The sequence below is a fragment of the Octopus sinensis genome, linkage group LG14 (assembly GCF_006345805.1).
Source record: "Octopus sinensis linkage group LG14, ASM634580v1, whole genome shotgun sequence".
Taxonomy (NCBI): domain Eukaryota; kingdom Metazoa; phylum Mollusca; class Cephalopoda; order Octopoda; family Octopodidae; genus Octopus; species Octopus sinensis.
In genome coordinates, this window is record NC_043010.1 from 16,286,742 (window position 1) to 16,304,453 (window position 17,712).

Genomic DNA, 17,712 nt, shown 5'->3' on the forward strand with positions numbered 1-17,712 from the left:
AAATATTTTGTCAGTTTAAGATACCATTGATGGCCTCCTTATCATTGTTGGTCTGTTATGATGCTACATTCTGGATAAATTTTGTTTTCAAATCCATCCTTCAATATATACACTATTTTGCTCCTAAATTTGTGGAAGATAGGAACATTCCTGCTTCCCATTTCTATATCCCTTAAATCTAAGGTTTCCCATCTATTTAGGAAATCCTAAACATCAACTTCTTGTTTCTCAATTTTTAATGGACCTTGGACTTGATCTCATTAGTCTCTCTTTCAACGGTGCTCCACACGTAGTAGTCCTTGGTGTTCAAATCTGGCGAGTTTGGGGGCCACATAATGGGTGTTACATAATCGTAAAGATTGTCTGACAACCACCATTCTTGGGTGACTAGGCCTTTGTGAGAAGATGCTGAATCTTGTTGAAACACAAATGGCCTTCCATTGCATACTTCATCAATCCAGGGCTTGATAAGTTCCAGTACCTCAATGTATCCAGCAGCAGAAAAAAGTGGGGAGGCATCACATGACCTTCACTACTCACCACTCCTAAAACCTTCACAGTTGCTGGAGATTTCATGTGCATCACTCCAGGTACTTCAGAAGGATCTGCACATAACTACCTGTCAGTTCTTCTGTTAGATCCTGGTCAAAGTTTTTTGCATCAGAGAGAAACCTAAGCATGCCTTGAGGGTTTTTAACTTTAACTAAACGTTTTGAATGGATGAGGCGGTTTTCCTGTGTCTTTGCAGACATGAAGTGGTCTTTCCTCATTACATAGGACTTGTATTGAATCTCACGATGTACCACAGTTCTGATAGTCCACTCTGACACCTGAAGTTCTTTAGCAGTGGAACTCATTGATCTTCTGGGGTTTTCATCGATAATGTTTTGAAGATGTCTTCTTTTGTGTCTGAGTGTTGTGAATGTTTTTTTTCTCCTTGATACAGGTGAAACATTACCATCACATTCCTCCAATTCCAACCAAAACTTTGTGTACAAATGATCTTGCAACATTTAGAAAGTTGCTAATTTCTAAATCACTGTGGTTTGCATGTATAACAACTGTGACTGCATCTCTTTCCATTTCTTTAGTTAGCATGATGTCTTGAAAGGGTTATCTGGGAAAAAAAATATGATACATTAAATAATTTGAAGCTGTAATGTACTAAAAATAAAATGTCCTCAAATACCCCTTGCACCCTACACACACACACACACAGGGTACACAGATGGTATTCATTTGCATGATGACTGTCTCAGAAAAAAATAAAACTTTTTATTTTTTTTTAGATATATTTGTCAAATTTGGGTCAGTTTGTCTTCATGACGCATTGTGTTGGTGTAACTGAGTGACCCCACCGTTGGCCTTGACAGCCTCCAGATGACCTCAGAATTGGCCACAGGCCTTCATCACTATCTCTCGTTTTAGGACCTTGAATATCCTGGTAATCCTGGCCCTCAACTCATTCTTTGTGTGGCAACTACATTTGTTGGTCTCTCGTTTCACCATGCCCCTCACAGAGGAGTCAAAGGGGTTGCAGTCATGTGAGTTGGGAGGCCAAATGTCAGATGCTGTGTGATCAAAGAAATTCTCTGACAGTCAGGCCTCGGTCTTCCATCTGATGTGGCAGGGTGTAGAGTCTTGCTGCTACATGTATGGCCTCCCTGCTGCTACCCAGTTGATCCCGGGCTTCACCACCTCACTCACAACACAGCTGTAGCCCTTGGGTGTTTAGCCTAAGGTTCTTCGGGAAGAATTGGAGTAGCATGCTGTTACCTTCATTGCTGACCACAATGAAGACTATGATTATCCTTAGAAATTTCGTCTGCATGATTCTGAGCACAACCTTTGGTGAGACTGCGAACCAGCTCTTGTGCTGGGAGTTGATCTTCTGGTCTTGGCTAAAATTTTTCTCATCAGAGAAGGATCACACTATGTCAGGCCTTTCTACCCCATGTCTGGTTTCAGCTTCTTGGGTGGGATTCAATTGCTTTTCTTGCATCATCTTTGGCATGAATTGTTCGTTCCTCATCTCGTATAAAAAGTAGCAATTGTTCTCCTACACCACCAGCTTGGTGAGGCTATCATCCTGTGCAGTGGCACACATTGACTTGCTGCGATCATTGTTGATGATCTCCTGAATCTCAATAATGAATTCTGGCATTCTGATGGTGTCAGATCATCAATCATGGGTTTTCCTTTCTGCTGTCGCTTTATAGTTGAATTCTGAATCTTCCAGCTCCTTTCTCACCTTTTCCACCATCCTTCTACTGACGTTGAGGAAGTCTGAAATCTTGTTTTTCCTTCTGGTGCCGCTTCTACAAATTTGTGGGGTTGGAATGGGTCAGAATTTTCCATAGTCAATTTTTCTGCAAAAATCAAGCAAAAATAGTTACTGTTTTTAAGAAGAAAATGACTGACAACAAAAGTAAAAAAAGATTATGCATAAAATTAGCTGCGGAAAATTGCAAACGAATACCGTCCACACCCTGTTTTAAAATCCCTCTCTCACACACAGCAGCAGAAATGTATGTCTTAGCTTTAACTTAAATCATTACAGTGTTTTCTAAATTGAAGACAAGCTTAAAAGGTTCCTCTAAGTGGCTGTTTCATTTGCTGGAAATAGCAGTAAAATCTTGCAGTTCATCCCCAATTGTCTTATGTAAAGGCATCTTTCAGGGATAAAGTATTCAACAAATGAGTAATAAAACAATATTCATTGATCTCTTGGAGGTCAACATTTTATTTATAGGATTATTGAAGTGTTTAAGATAGAAATTGACTGTTAATATTTTAACCCTTTCGTTAGCAATCTGGCTGAAACTGGCTCTGACTCTGAGTACAAACGTCTTGTTTTCATAAGTTTTGAATTAAAATCTTCCACCAAACCTAAGTCCCAATTTATGTTCCTAACACTAGCTGAATGCTAGCTAAGTTATTTTACTAAATTCTTTATCTTCAAAATTAGTTGAAGGAAACGCAGAGCATCTCAAAATAAATACAGTAACAACAGGGTTAATGTAAATAATATTTACTGCTAATAGTAACTCAGATATATCCTTGATGGAATAACAGGTACCTGGTTGCGCATAACCGGGAATATGGTTGCCTTCCAAGAGTTAGATATGTGGTTTAAGTACCATCTTCTATCTCCAGTTGGTAATCTTAAGATCAAATTTATTGGCAATATTGTTAGATCCTGTTTGTGTCTAATGTAGGCATAGGAGTGGCTGTGTGGTAAGTAGCTTGCATGGTTCCGGGTTCAGTCCCACTGCGTGGCACCTTGGGCAAGTGTCTTCTACTATAGCCTCGGGCCAACCAAAGCCTTGTGAGTGGATTTGGTAGACGGAAACTGAAAGAAGCCGGTCGTATATATGTATATATATATGTGTGTGTGTGTGTGTATGTGTTTGTACCCCCAACATCGCTTAGCAGTTCGTCAAAAGAGACCGATAGAATAAGTACTAGGCTTACAAAGAATAAGCCCTGGGGTCGATTTGCTCGACTAAAGGCGGTGCTCCAGCATGACCACAGTCACATGACTGAAACAGGTAAAAGAGTAATGTAGACTGTTATCTTGTCCTTTTGATGTTGGTAGTGTTGTCCTCTGTCCAGAAAATTCTTAGAAGGTAGAAAAGAGAGAAAGAAGTACTTATCTTTTCTGTGTGTGTGTTGGCACTGGTAGTCTTCTGCCATTTCAACTGAAGACATTCCTGCTTGAGTTTTTTTTCAATGACTCTTCCTTTGTTTTTTCTTCTTCCTCCTCCTCTTCTCTATCTACACAACAAGCTTCCCCTTCTCCCACCAACTTGTCACATTTTTAGTTACCCTGACAAATAAACAGCAGCAGCAGCTTCTCAGAACATAAAGATGCTTTCTGATTCATTGCTGCCATTAGTGAAATGAACTTAGTCAATGGGATTTGTGTATTTGTTGGTGTGTGTGTGTGTAAACAGGAACACAGGCATATATTTATATATACCCGTGTGTGTGTGTGTAAAAGGCACTCTGAGCTTAATGCAACATTAAAACATGTTGAAATATTTTATTGTAATAGAAATCAAAACCCCCCAAAATATAATAGGAATAATACTTGAACAAGTCGTTGTCACCAACTGCATCCATCTGTTGTTTGTTGTGAGGTTGACTACTTTATTAAATATAATTGATTGTCTTATGTTTCTACCTCCATCTGTTTTCATTAAAACAGACTGCAACTCTATAGCTATTAGTTTAAAATTTAATTAACTGTTTGATTGTTGCAGTGGAGTTGTTTGCTACTGTGATATTGCTACAACTAATGGCAGTTTGGTATTTAACCATTTTCCAACTGAAAGCATTAATGTCAAACAGTAATAAATACCAAACATGTGCTTACTATTTTTTTGTTTCAAATTTCATCTGGTTTCCATAAGAGAGAGATGGTTCTCTCCCCATGTCCCCATTTGTCAAGAGTTATTTAAATTATGAACTCCGCAACGAAGCCATTTTAGTTTTCTTGTTCTTGTTTCCATTTTTGTTTGAAATCCTCCAGGGATCTTACAAATGACTTCAACTGAAGCAAAAGGCTGTTCTCCTATTTCAGTGACATCAAATCTCTTCTACACATAACACCATTACTCTTATGGCCATTCACTGCTGAAGAATGTGTTTAAACATTGCTTTATTTTCTTGTATTAAATTTAACCTTTTCTTATGCCAGTCAGACTATACTTTCATAAACATTAAAACTCACACTGAAACTTTTATTTTTACAAAAATCTCATCTTGGATTTGAGATTTTCATCTTTTGTTTTACAGAAATTCTTTCAAATGTAACTTTGTTGTCACCAATATCATCATCATCATCATCATCTTTTAACACCCATTTTCCTTGCTGGCAAGGTTGGACAGTTTGACAAAAGCTGGCAAATCAGAGCTGCACCAGGTTCCATTTGTCTGCTTTGGCATGGTTTCTACAACTGGGTGCCCTTCTTAATGCCAATCACTTTACAAAGTGTACTGGGTGCTTTTTAGGTAGCACCAACACAGGTGCTTTTTATGTGGCACTGATGTGGGTATCTCTCTATTTCATAAAATTCAGAAATTACACAACATACATTCCAACAATAATAATTTCAGATATTGAAATTTTGGAAAGATTTTCATGATTTCCTTAAGTGTTGAAGTTTTGAATTTGGTAAACTAGATGAGCCTTTCTGCAGCCCTCTTTGAGATCCCAGTTTTGCAAAATTACAGTGAAAATGTTTTTTGCTTACTTAACCAAGAAATACAGATTTATAATTTCTGCATCGTTTGACTTTATTCTTTTCTTTCTAATTTGTTTGAGAGCAGTTTCTGCTTTCAACTGTATGAATTCCCTGCTTTCAACTATATGAAAAATTCCTTTAGAATTAGTAGTTTCTTTGATATTTCTGTAGGTTAAAACTCCCTACATGGGAATTTCAGCTACAAATTTGTTGTGTACAACATTCGCTACATCATACCATGAACATAATTTATTCAAATTCAAATCAATGATCCATTTTAATTTTTTTATATTTTCCTCTGCAATTTTTTTTCTTTTTTTGTCTGGCCACCTTAGCTGCAAAAACATTTTTCTTCAACTAAATTACAAGATTTCTCTTCTCCCTCCAGTCTATAAACTTATTCAAATTCATAAACTTCTTATTTAGATTCTTCCATGTTGTTCTTTGAGGTTTAAACATCCCTTCTATCCCCATTTGTAATTCTCTCTCCTCCAACAACCTATGCTCTATTACTCTTCTCTGTTTATACAGACTCAAGACACTTTATATTCTTTTCTTTCTTAACAACCATAAACAGCAGAAGCCTTCATCATTATCATTTAACATCCATTTTTCCATACTGGCAGAGGTTGGACCCTTTTTCAATTTCTTGCTGTTTGAAATGGCTTGAAAAGTAGATCGAGAAAGCCATTAAAAGTTTTTTTCAATACTTGATCAATCCAAAATCTATGTTGAACAATCTTCCAGCCACTGTTGAAACGTGGCCTTTTTGTCTTTACACCAAGTTTGACATTTAAACTTCATCAATTTGCTTTCATTTCCACCATTATCATAGGCATCAAGCTGTTTTCACACAAGCTCCTTGTTTTAAAGTTCAGTTTTGTGCAATTGCTTTGAGACAAACTTTTGTTTGTTTCAATTTTTATCAAAGGGCATTCTGTTGTTGTTGTTGTGAAATATTATATTCTCTGTTGGTTGTTTTTGATTACAGATTTAGTTTCTTCTCTTAACACTTGTCTGTTGTCACACTCCACATACAAACCTGACAACGTCCTCAGAATTGAATCACCTCTGTTTGGCTTTTAGAAACTTATAAACATAAAACTATGTGTATGCGCATATATGCATGCCCGCACGTGTGTGTCTGTGTGTCCCCATCCCAGCTGGTTGAATCGGCTTGTTTTTACCTACAAGTCAAAATACTGACAGCTCATAGTGTCATATTCATTGACTCTGTTTATCTGTCAAGAGGTACATTAAGGATTTCATATTCTCAGTTATGTTTCTCTGCTGTTGTATTACCCTAAAGTTTTCAATATGGAGTGTAAAACCTCTCATGTGATAGGAGAAAGATACTTACCAGCATTACTGTTAAGTTTATGGCTCTTTATGTTCCAAGTTCAAATCTTGCTGAGGGCAACTTTGCCTTTTATTCCTTTGAGGGGTGACAAAATGAAGTACCATTCAAGTATTGGAGATCAATGGTATTGACTAAACCCCTTGCCCCCTAATTGCTGGCCTTGCACTGTAATTTGAAACTATTATTATTATTATTAATAATAAGGCGGCAAGCGGGCAGAATTGTTAGCACGCTGGACAAAATGCTACGCAGTATTTTGTTCATCTTTGTTCTGAGTTCAAATTCCGCCGAGGTTAACTTTGCCTTTCATCCTTTCAGAGTCAATAAATTAAGTACCAGTGAAATACTGAGGTCAATATAATCAACTTACCCCTCCCCCCAAATTTCAGGCCTTGTGCCTAGAGTAGAAAGGATTAAAGGTAACAAACTAGTAGAATTGTTAGCACACTGGACAAAATGCATAGCAGCATTCTGCTCATCTGTGCATTCTGAGTTCAAATTCTGCCAAGGTTGACTTTACTTTACATCCCTTTCGGGATTGATAAAATAAGTACCAGTTGCACACTGGGGTTGAGGTCTTGTGTCTATAGTAGAAAAGATTATTATTATGTAAGATATGCTAAAAAAATCTGCATCTTTTCTGAGAGTTAGGAGATGAAAAAGAATATGCCTTTGTAATTTTTGTAAAGAAGTATTGTAAACCGTGCAGCTAAGTTTGAGCTACTCCAAGATAGCCATTTTCTAAGTTACCCAGCTGAGAAGTTGTTATTTTAACTCCTTTGATTGGGGTTTGAGAAATGACTAGATTTGGTTATATATTTGAAATAACTAACTTATGAATAAAGATCTGAATATCTTTGATGTCAGCTACACTCCCAATGATATTTATCTTGACTTTCTTCATATTTTATTAACTTATCTGAGTAATGGATGTTTTTTACAGCTATAATTCTGTACAGCTAGAAGTGTGCGAGATGAAGAATACACTTGAGAGCTAGAATTATAGCTAAGCATATCAGAACAGAATAACTTAGCTGCCTTCACCTTACCAAAATACATATCTTAGTCCTATTAGAGCTTAGTGCTACTTATCTGATCTAACGTCACTGACTGACGTTGCCATATCTCTCTCTATCTCTCTCTCTCCCCCTCTCTCACACACAGAGTTGAGGGGTTGTAAGTTATAGGGTCTTTCCTCTTATGTGGTGTATACTGTTTGTGATCTTCAACTATGTACAGTATGAAGTTTTACAGACACCGAGTGTTCTCTTTAAAGTTGGTTAGTTACAGGTGATATTTTCATAAATAGTTATGATTCCTGAATACCAAGTTGGTTTTCAATGGACTTGCCTCTCTGTACACTGTCATTCCTATTACTTGGCAAATATATTTAGTATTACACTTTAACTATATCGACTTTTACACATATTTCAATGTTCTTCTCTACATTCCCACTCTGAAGTCCAATGTTTTTTTAAGTTTTCCCTAATCCAATTCTCTTGGAGCCTCACCTCTCTATTGGTCCATAAACTCTATTGCAACCATAAACTAGAATAAATTCATTAGCAGAAAAGTTGCTGTGGTGTGACTTGAAGTAAAAAAAAAAAAAACAAATTGAAATGGTTTTTTTTTTTTTCTTTTTAGTTGTGATCTGCTGCACAATGTCTTATTTCCTGGCCAATAAATAGACCTTCCCAAGATATTAAATCTCTTTCCTTTACGTGTTTTATGTCGTTTTCTTTTGTATACCTATTTCACACGTTATAAATTTCTAAGTAGATTTTGCTGTGTTAGGAAAGAAATTTAAATTTTAGATATTTTGACAAAATATTCATAAAATAGATTAAAAAAAAAAAAAAAAAACCCTCTGAAACTTAAAACAAAAATTACTTCATCCTTGGGTCTCTTCACTTACAATCCTGTCTTTTTGTATTCTATATTAGTATTTCTGTAATTTACAGCTTTGCTAGTGGTTTTGATTGTAGTTTCGGATCCAAGTTGTAGATGATTCAACAGTTGGGTGCAAATGTCCACACGAAAGATGTTAGTCTTCCTCTACTAAAAACTAATTCAATAAGAATATATTTTTGTGAGTCATTTAATAAAATCTCTGTCTGTCTGATTTATTTATTTGTCTTGTTACTCTGTATCCGTTACTCGGGTATCATGGCTCAGTTTTGCTGCTGCAGGAACGAGTCTTGAATCATTGGAAGGTTGGGTAGCTGGTTAGTTTTTCAGACCGACCATTTAACCTAAAAGAAATGAGACAGAGGACAAATCCATTCTTGTCAATGTCATTGTATCTCTCAGCTGTCAACTTGAAACTGTCCTTTGTTGGTTTATTAGATTTTCTTTTTCTTTTCCTTTTTTTTTTTATTGGTCCTCATTTCTTTCCAGTCAAGACTAAATCAGTTAAAAGTAGTTAACCCAGTTTAATGACTCACTAGATATTTTTATTTAAAACACCTAGATAATAATATCACACTAATATATAACTGCTTCTTTCTCTCTCTCTCTAATGATTAGTTATAAGGTTTCCGAGGGAAAACCACTCGTTGAAACAGGTGTCATTTTCTAAAGATTAATGAAATATATAAAACTTGATATTTTAGTTTTATCTGGTTTTGTTTTTTGTGTTTTTTTTTTGTCCTTTTTAAAATCTTTGTCAGTTTCATTGGTGTTACTTGACCTTGTTAGATAAGTTTTTGCTCAGTGAATTTTTGCCTTTAATTTCTTTTTAATTTTGGCAGCATGCACCTGCAAATTCAAATAGTCATAGATATCGGTTTACATCAAGGTAGCTTTTTTCAAGCCCCCCCCCCTTTTTTAGTTGGTTCCCCAGCAGGGCCACAGCTTAGTAACTGTAGGCAGTACAAAAAAGTTTTAATTGTCAATTTATTACTCAGTTAATTTGATTAGGTTAAGTCATAATACTTGGATATAATGCTTTACTGTTTTATTCCCATATTCCTCTTGAAATACATTGTTCTCCTTTCAGTTAATTTGGAAAAATAATAACAAAGAAGATTGTAAGATAACTTAATTATTAAACTGATGTTTAGAACATAAAACTAATATGAAATTTTATTAGAAAGTTTCAATTTAGATCACTTTAGAATAAGTCTGTACCTTAGAACCAAAGATGGTTTGGGTGGATTAGTACCAAAACAGTTCAAAGTAGCAACCTATGTTTTCATCAGACTATTATAAAACTTAATAATTATCCAATATTGATGGTTCCTTTATGAACCTTTTCCTAAATGTTGCCACATGTCAGCATTATTCTCATGGTGTGCATGAATGTTTTATGTTCAGAATCAATATCCTTGATACAGGGTCACAACCAGTTTCCTTAAATATCAAGGACTTTTCTTCTTAAAAGAGCAGATTTCTGAAATAATGCAACTCTTGTAGTTACACGAATCTCAATAAGGAAACTGCCAACGCTGTTGATGACAATACCTGGGGCACTTATAACAACTATGATTACTTTTGTAGAAACCCTCCACAGTCTTTATATTTCCGTAGCCAAACCCTGGTATTTTACTATTTTCTCTTCTTCTTTGACTGCTACATTCTTGTCTACAGATATAGCCCCATCTATGATGAGGCCCTCTTTTCCCACCCCTTATCCAGAACAATAACATCAAGTCATCTCACTTTAAGTTAAAGATCTGCCATTCCAATAAAGTCCCATAAAACCTTAAACTGATCATTCTCTATTACACTCTCTGGTTGATGTTGGGACCATTTCCTTCCTACTTTAAACCCTGTTTGCTGTAATAGGTCTCAGTGTAATGCCCTGGCTACACAGTCATGTCTGCATCTATATCCCTTCTGTGCCAAAGGACTGCAGGATCTTAATGAGTGCATAGCAGATTCTTCTTTCTCATTACATTCTCTGCCTTTTGCATTTTTCATGGATTTGTCTATTTTTGCCTTAATATTTTTCTGCAATGACTTGCTTTGAGCAACCATTATCCATCTGTTTCTTGTTTAAGGTCTCCAATCTTCAGTCATAAATTATTAAATCATCATCATCATCATCATTGCGAAAGCATCCATCAAAGTGACACTAGGGTACAAATATACAAAGCCCAGTATACCCATCACGACTACCCATCTGATAAGGGTACACCAGGCACATGCATCACAACCATATATGCGCAACATGGTGATCTCATATTAAGACAAACGGTGCATGACCTTGAAGGTGGGGCCCTGTTAGAATTTTCTTCAGGTCAAGTAGCCTATCCTGCCCAAAAGGTCCTTGAATAAGGTTTATTTAAGGATGATGAACAAAACACATGTTCCCAGAGGTGAATTATCCAAACCCCAAAGAATCCCTCTCAACACATGGCTATGATGCTCCCCCACTACTTCTCCTTGTGATCAGAGATGCACATATCATGAGCCATGAAGGGACATACTCAACTGGTTATGAGCAAACAACTGACAAGCAAATCTGTGGTATTGAGCAGAATATTTGTTGTAGTCCATCTTTTATACCAAGACAAAACATGTACATCAGACACGTGCTGTCAGTAATTACTCAGGGTAGGCAGTTGGTGACGTTTATGTAGTAAAACACACAAAAAAGAAAGCGAAACACAGGCACGCGACTGAGTTGGAGGCAGGTTTACTTCTGTCTTTATAGAGCATAAAGAAAACATTGTAGGAATGTACGCAACACATGTACTACAGCAGTACTATGCATAGCTTTAATACTGAGATTGACAGACAGGGGCAAATTATGCCTACCTAATCTAGAAAAAATAAAATATTTTGCATTTTATGCATTGTAATCAGAGTAACATTCGTAATTTTATTGAATTAGGTACATATTTTGCCATAAAAGGAAAATGTTACTATCAGTCTATTTTATTCTGGTTAGGCACTGCCTATATAGTCAGCACGTCCCTGATGTACATGATAACCCTTTCAGTCAGTTACGATCAGAAGACATGAGAGCCAGTGCCCAGTACTGCATCAGGGCATTTAATTATTATTATTATTATTATCGTTGTTGTTGTTGTTGAAGGCAGCGAGGAGCTGGCAGAATCATTAGCACGCCAGGCAGAATACCTTGCAGCATTTCTTCTGTCCTCACTATGGTCACCTTTGTCTTTTATCCTTTCAGGATTGATAAAATAATTACTGGTTGAGCACTTAGGCTGAGGTCATCAACTAGCTCCCCTCTCACAAAATCTCAGGCCTTGTGCCTAGGATAGAAAAGATTATTATTAAGGCTGGCAGAATCATTCCCCTGCCATACAGAATGCTTAGCAACTTTCCTTTTGTCTTTATGTTCTGAATTCAAATTCTTGCTTGTTATAATCTTCCAATTTCTCTCTTTTGCAGGCCCGAATCAACCAAGAACAAGAACATTTTCTTCTGAACCCATTTGGCCTATTGTTTGCTGAAATGACCGCTTCCTCATTGGTGAAAGTGGACATGCAAGGCGAGATTGTTGATTCCGGTTCTACATCTTTGGGCATCAATAAAGCTGGATTCATGCTCCATTCTGCCATCCACCAAGCAAGACCAGACATTCGCTGTGTTATCCATCTTCACACACCACATGCTGTTGCAGTATGTTGCTCTCTGATGATGAGGCTTTCTAAGATCTTTCTTTTTCTCACAAAAATATTTTTTCTTTTTCTTCTTTAACAGAAGATACAAGTTCAATTCCAGCTGTAACCAAGTTGCCTGTCCATTCTATCTTTATAATGTAAAATATCTAAGAGGACATATTATTGAATTTGTTTTGCTTAGATTACCATCCACTTAGAAGAATCTTCTTCACAGTTAAGTCCTTGAAGATTTACCATGTGAAGCGAAATGACTCCCAAAGTCACCAGTGATTTGTGAAATCAGTGTTTGTCTAGATTCACCTGTTTTAAGTAGCAGCTATTTTACAAACTGATTGGATACCAAAACATCTGCTACACATTCCTCACATCTTAATAAACTGAAATATTTATCCAAAGATATGTCGCTGTTGATGAATTTGCTGATAGTCCAGTACTTGATGTAGGTTATGTGCTGACTATGATAAATCATTTAGTGATACCACTGAAAATCTTGTAATACATCTAGGATAAGGTAACTTGATAAGACTCGCCCTCCTCTAAGCTTATAGCACAGCGTTTGAGCTCAGCATTCCAACTTCACAAAATACTCATTGGTTTCACAGTGCTGTTATTTCTTATAAGGTTTAAGTTGATGGTATCCGTTTACAGCTAAGTTGACTGATCTGTTTAAGAAAAAAATCGTCATAGGTACGAAGTTCTAACTATTAACCTCTCAATTATTTGTTCAGAATCCTATCAACAAGTTTGCTATCTGCTCTCTATAGGTCAGCTACTCCATAAGAACTTGACCTAGAGAACAGGCTGGTTGCTTGATTATGACAGCAGCAATCTATATTAAAATGGAAGCTAATAGCCCTAGAATAACAAATTGGTTAATTTGGCATTGTGTATTATTAATAGTGTTCAGTTCTCGCATAAAGTGTTAAAAGATTTGTCACTGGCCATCAAGAAATTCTGTTCCAGTCTAAAATGTCAGGTTTTAATCAAATCACCAGAGAATTTAGCTTGAATTATTATGCCAAAGAGAGGCAATTACTAATTTTACAACAAATATTCTAAATGGCAAATGGCAACAGCTTTTGTATTTTGTGTGTGAATATGTATATTTGATGTTTCTAAATACACTGTTATAAAACTGTGTTCATGTGTGTATTAGGTGGTTTCCTTCTATATCTGTTCTGTTGTCTTTGACCTAATCACATGACCATAGCTGTACAAGCAATTTTTTTGGCTGTCTAACAACAAAATTCTCTCCCTCATTTATGAAGATTTACACTCTTCAGACTTTTAGTATTTCTACTGACATTCTCCAAAAGTACTGACCTCAGCTATTATCACACTCTCTCAAAATACTTACTCAGCATACTAAAAATAGCAGCCAAATCTCCCTCAAACTACACCTTACCATCTTTTGGATATATTAATCTCAGGGGGGGAAAATATCATTGCAGCTGTAATACCTTCTATCATAAGTCTACTCACACAAACCTAACTTCAAGCTGAACAAAAAACCTCTTTGGTTATCCTCTCAGCCTAATATATCTTTCTATTTTACTTTTTGTGTATCATCAAAACCAGGTTTATTACTTGTGTTGCTTTCATTCTAGTAAAGTATCTTGTCATATATCCAAACTCCAGTGTTCTCTGAGAACCATCAGATTGTTACTGGCCCTATTAACTCTGTTCATAAGAGTTCACTTCACTGAGAGAAACAGCTCTCCGTAAAGGTGACACTACTGAAGGAGCTGAGGAGTGTTTCTTTAGGTTGCTATCTTCAGTTCTGTTTCCTTTCGTGTTATTCCCAACCTCTTAACATTCAGAGAACTGGGTTACTTTCCAATGACAATGGTGGACATAAGAACCAGTGTTTCTGCAGATATCAAAAAAGGGTCGTTAACGAGAGAGAGAGTACGTGTGTTACATTTAAAGCATACAAGTTCATTTACAGGTTTTTATCAATAGATTTTAGGGCTGCAAACATTTTGCTGTAAAGGTTTTCTACAGTCCTGCTGTTTTTCTGTTGTATTCACTAGTTCTTTTTAATGTCCATTTATTCCATCAGTTTGTACATGCAGGCATGGTTGTGTGGTAAGAGGCTTGTTTCCCAACCACATAGTTCTGGGTTCAGTCACACTGCCTGGCACCATGGGCAAGTGTCTTCTACTATAACCTTGGGCACACCAAAGGCTTGTGAATGGATTTGGTAGACGGAAACTGAAAGAAACCCATCATATGTGTGTTTGTCCCCCACCATTGCTTAACATCCAGTGTGGGTGTGTTTATGTCCCTGTAACTTAGGTCAGCAAAAGAGACTGTTTCGTTTAACTATAAATTCTTCAAGGCAGTGCTCCAGTATGGCTGCAGTCTAATGACTAAAACAAGTAGCAGGAAAGAGCTATTTTATTTGCTCAGTGCTCTTCTTCACACCAACTCTTTTCTAAGTAGCGGATTCTTTTATTCCACAAATGTTTGAAACTGCAGAATAACTGAAGTCCTAGTATTAATGTCAGCACCACTTCACTCTACTGGTGACCTCACCTGGAATACAAACACACACTGAATAAAAAAAACCCTCGTGACAACATGTCCAACTTGTGCCAGGATAGAAAATATGATGGTGATGATGATTTTAAGCAGTCTTGTTTTATCTATATCCTCTCATGTTTTTTTACAAAACTAATTCTTCAGTGTAAATTAACGTAATTACTACTTTTCTAAATTGTGTCATAGTGTCACCATTCCTCTTTTGGATCCTGACAATGAAGGAATGTTTCTGCTGTTTCTGTGAAGACCATAGAAACTGTTTCCCAATGTATTTTGTATCCAGTGATACAGACTGTTGAAATGATGTTGGTTTGGGTGGGACGCCACATTGTGAATGGGTGAGTGGAGACCTATTGACAATAGTTACTACACTTTACAGATTCATTGGCAGGAAAACCTTGGATGTTGTAGGAACTATTCTGAATTTAATGACATCTTACTTGAGATAATTAACTGCACAGCTCCTGTCTATTGATTTGGTTTCTGGAGAGGAAGTGTAAAAGCTGATACTCTTCTAATTTAGAGATAAACTTTGTCATCATCATTGATGTAATTGAATATTTCTACTCATAAAAAAAAAAAAAATTGTTTATCTGTGGGGTTTGCACAACTTTAATTTCTGAGCATCCCAGTTCCTCATATGTGACACTAAAAGATATGGCTCATTAGAACAATAGAAATAAATGTTTGAGTAGAATTGGTTCTTTGGAAAACTGAGATAACAGCCAAAACTACAAATAATATTCCTTGAATTATTGACATCAGTTTCCCCTCATCTTTTTCTTCTCTCTTTAATACTTCATTCTGTCTCTCCAAATAATCTCTTGGAATGGCTTACCATTTTTTTTTTTTTCTAAACAACTTCTTATCCCAATGCTCTTCTCACTATTTTAATTTTTTTTATTCTCAGACCATGTTGTCCATCTTCCATTGCAGGTTTCAGCCATGAAATGTGGCCTGTTGCCATTGTCTCAGGAGTCACTTATCTGTGGAACAATCAGCTACCATGAATACAATGGCATCATTGTGGACCAAGAGGAGAGAGAGAAGCTGGCAAGAAGTTTAGGCCCAGCTAACAAGGTTTGTACTTCCAATGTTACTGTTATCATAAAATTTCAGTTTTAAAAAAATTCTTTTTGATATATATATAAAGTAGTAATGCATCAGTTAGAAGGGATTGAAACTCCTTTCAATTCCAAAAATGAGGACAATCAAAATCTTTTACTTTACTCAAGAGAAAAATCCCTAATTTAGCCCTTGATTGTAATGAATCATAAGGGATAATTGTCCCTGATGACTAGGCATTGAAATTAGGCTAAAGTTGTGGGTAATGCTGATCATCATTTAACCACTATGTTCCATGCTGGCCTGGGTTGGATGGTTTGGCAAGGATCCAATGTCTGCTTTGACATGGTTTCAAAGCTGGACGTCCTTCCTAACACCAACCACTTTACAGTGTGGACTGGTTGAATAACACCTACATAACAAGCACCATAGCAGTACCTTTGGCCTGCAAGAGTTAATTAGCATGGAATATAAGAATAACAACAGAATTATTAGTTGGATTAGGGTTGGTTTCAGTAATTTTTGTTTGATATATTGGGAAAACAAACCTTTACTTAAGCTATTGGGTAGGAATTTGATGTGTACAATCACTAAATTCAGCTGCTGCTGATCTTTTCACTCATTAGTTCAGTTTACCTGACATTATGTTCCGGTGGGTATCTGAATATCTCATAGTTTTTCAATAATGGATACTCTATACATTCCTTTTCTCTTAATGATTGTGGCTGGGTAGCTAATATCAGAGATTTGAAAATAATTTATTTCTGCATCTGTTTAATTAACAAGAAAACTTTTCACCAGAAACAAACATCTCGACTCCAAATCTCTGTCACCCACTAAAGTGATCTCCACTCAATTTGTAATCTCCTACCAACACAATTTTTTCACTTTTTCTTTACCTGATTTGCTGCCAAAAATCTAGGCCAGGAAATGTTTAATATTTTTTGGTGAATTCAGCCAACGAACGGCTATAAATGACTGACATCACAATCTAAGATTATAATAAATGCAGACAGATTTCGGTTCATTCTATTTTTTGACCTTGAAAACTATAATGCTAGTATGACCGTTTAGTCACCATTTGCAATCATTCGTTCAAACTGTAAACAAACATGTCCTCCGAAATACTGGGGCTGTCGTGTCGTTTAAGTAAACACTAATGTCATTTCTAGTTTATATTGAAACAAATATTGTACAACATTTATATTAAACTTGACATAACTGTCACCTTGAAAACATTTTCTATCTCTTCTGCTCATGTAACCATTTAGGTGTCCTTTCCATGAAATAACTCCAAGATTGTTCCCATTGGAAGGAATGATTGCATAGCAAGTTTTGTGGTAGAAGTTTGCTTCACTACCACACAGCTCTGAGGTTGAGCTCTTTGGGTTGATCAGTGCTGCTTTGTGAATGAAATTTGATAGAAACTGTTTTCTTTGTTTGTCTACCTGCTTGTCTGTCTAATGGATAAGTGGTTGGTAAAATACTCAACCCATTTGGTATGAATACCTTGTTTTATTAGGTACTGTCTTGGTTGCATCTCCTTTCACTCAGCTGACTTTGTTGTGTAAGGTTGATAAAATAACCATCAAAGGGTTCAAATCAATCAAAGCACTTGATGACAGTGCTCCAGCATGAGCGCAGTCTTATATACCTGAAACCGACAAATTATAAACACATAAAGATAATAAGCAATATTCATATTGTTAAACAACCATTTGCATAGGTTTATGTCTGGATATAGCCTGGAAGCAGGCAAGTGAGTCACTTAATGGATTTAACAACCACCAAAGGGTCTGAAAAGTCATCTCTGTTGCATGAATTTTGTTGTTTCAGAAACTGGTCAGAATTATTGATTATAGACAAATAGAGATTTCTTTTTTTTTTCTTCTTTTATTTA

The 17,712-nt window shown here is 36.2% G+C and overlaps 1 protein-coding gene across 20 annotated transcripts in view; it reads left to right on the forward strand.

Moving 5' to 3' along the window:
- The window catches only part of LOC115218883 (protein hu-li tai shao), a 169,392-nt gene that overhangs the window by 103,643 nt on the left and 48,037 nt on the right, over positions 1–17,712 (forward strand). For all 20 annotated transcript variants that reach the window (XM_036508671.1, XM_036508673.1, XM_036508672.1 and 17 more), the window contains 2 exons: positions 11,971–12,201; positions 15,684–15,827. In XM_036508671.1, coding sequence (XP_036364564.1) covers positions 11,971–12,201; positions 15,684–15,827 — 375 coding nt within the window. The remainder of the gene's footprint in view (positions 1–11,970; positions 12,202–15,683; positions 15,828–17,712) is intronic.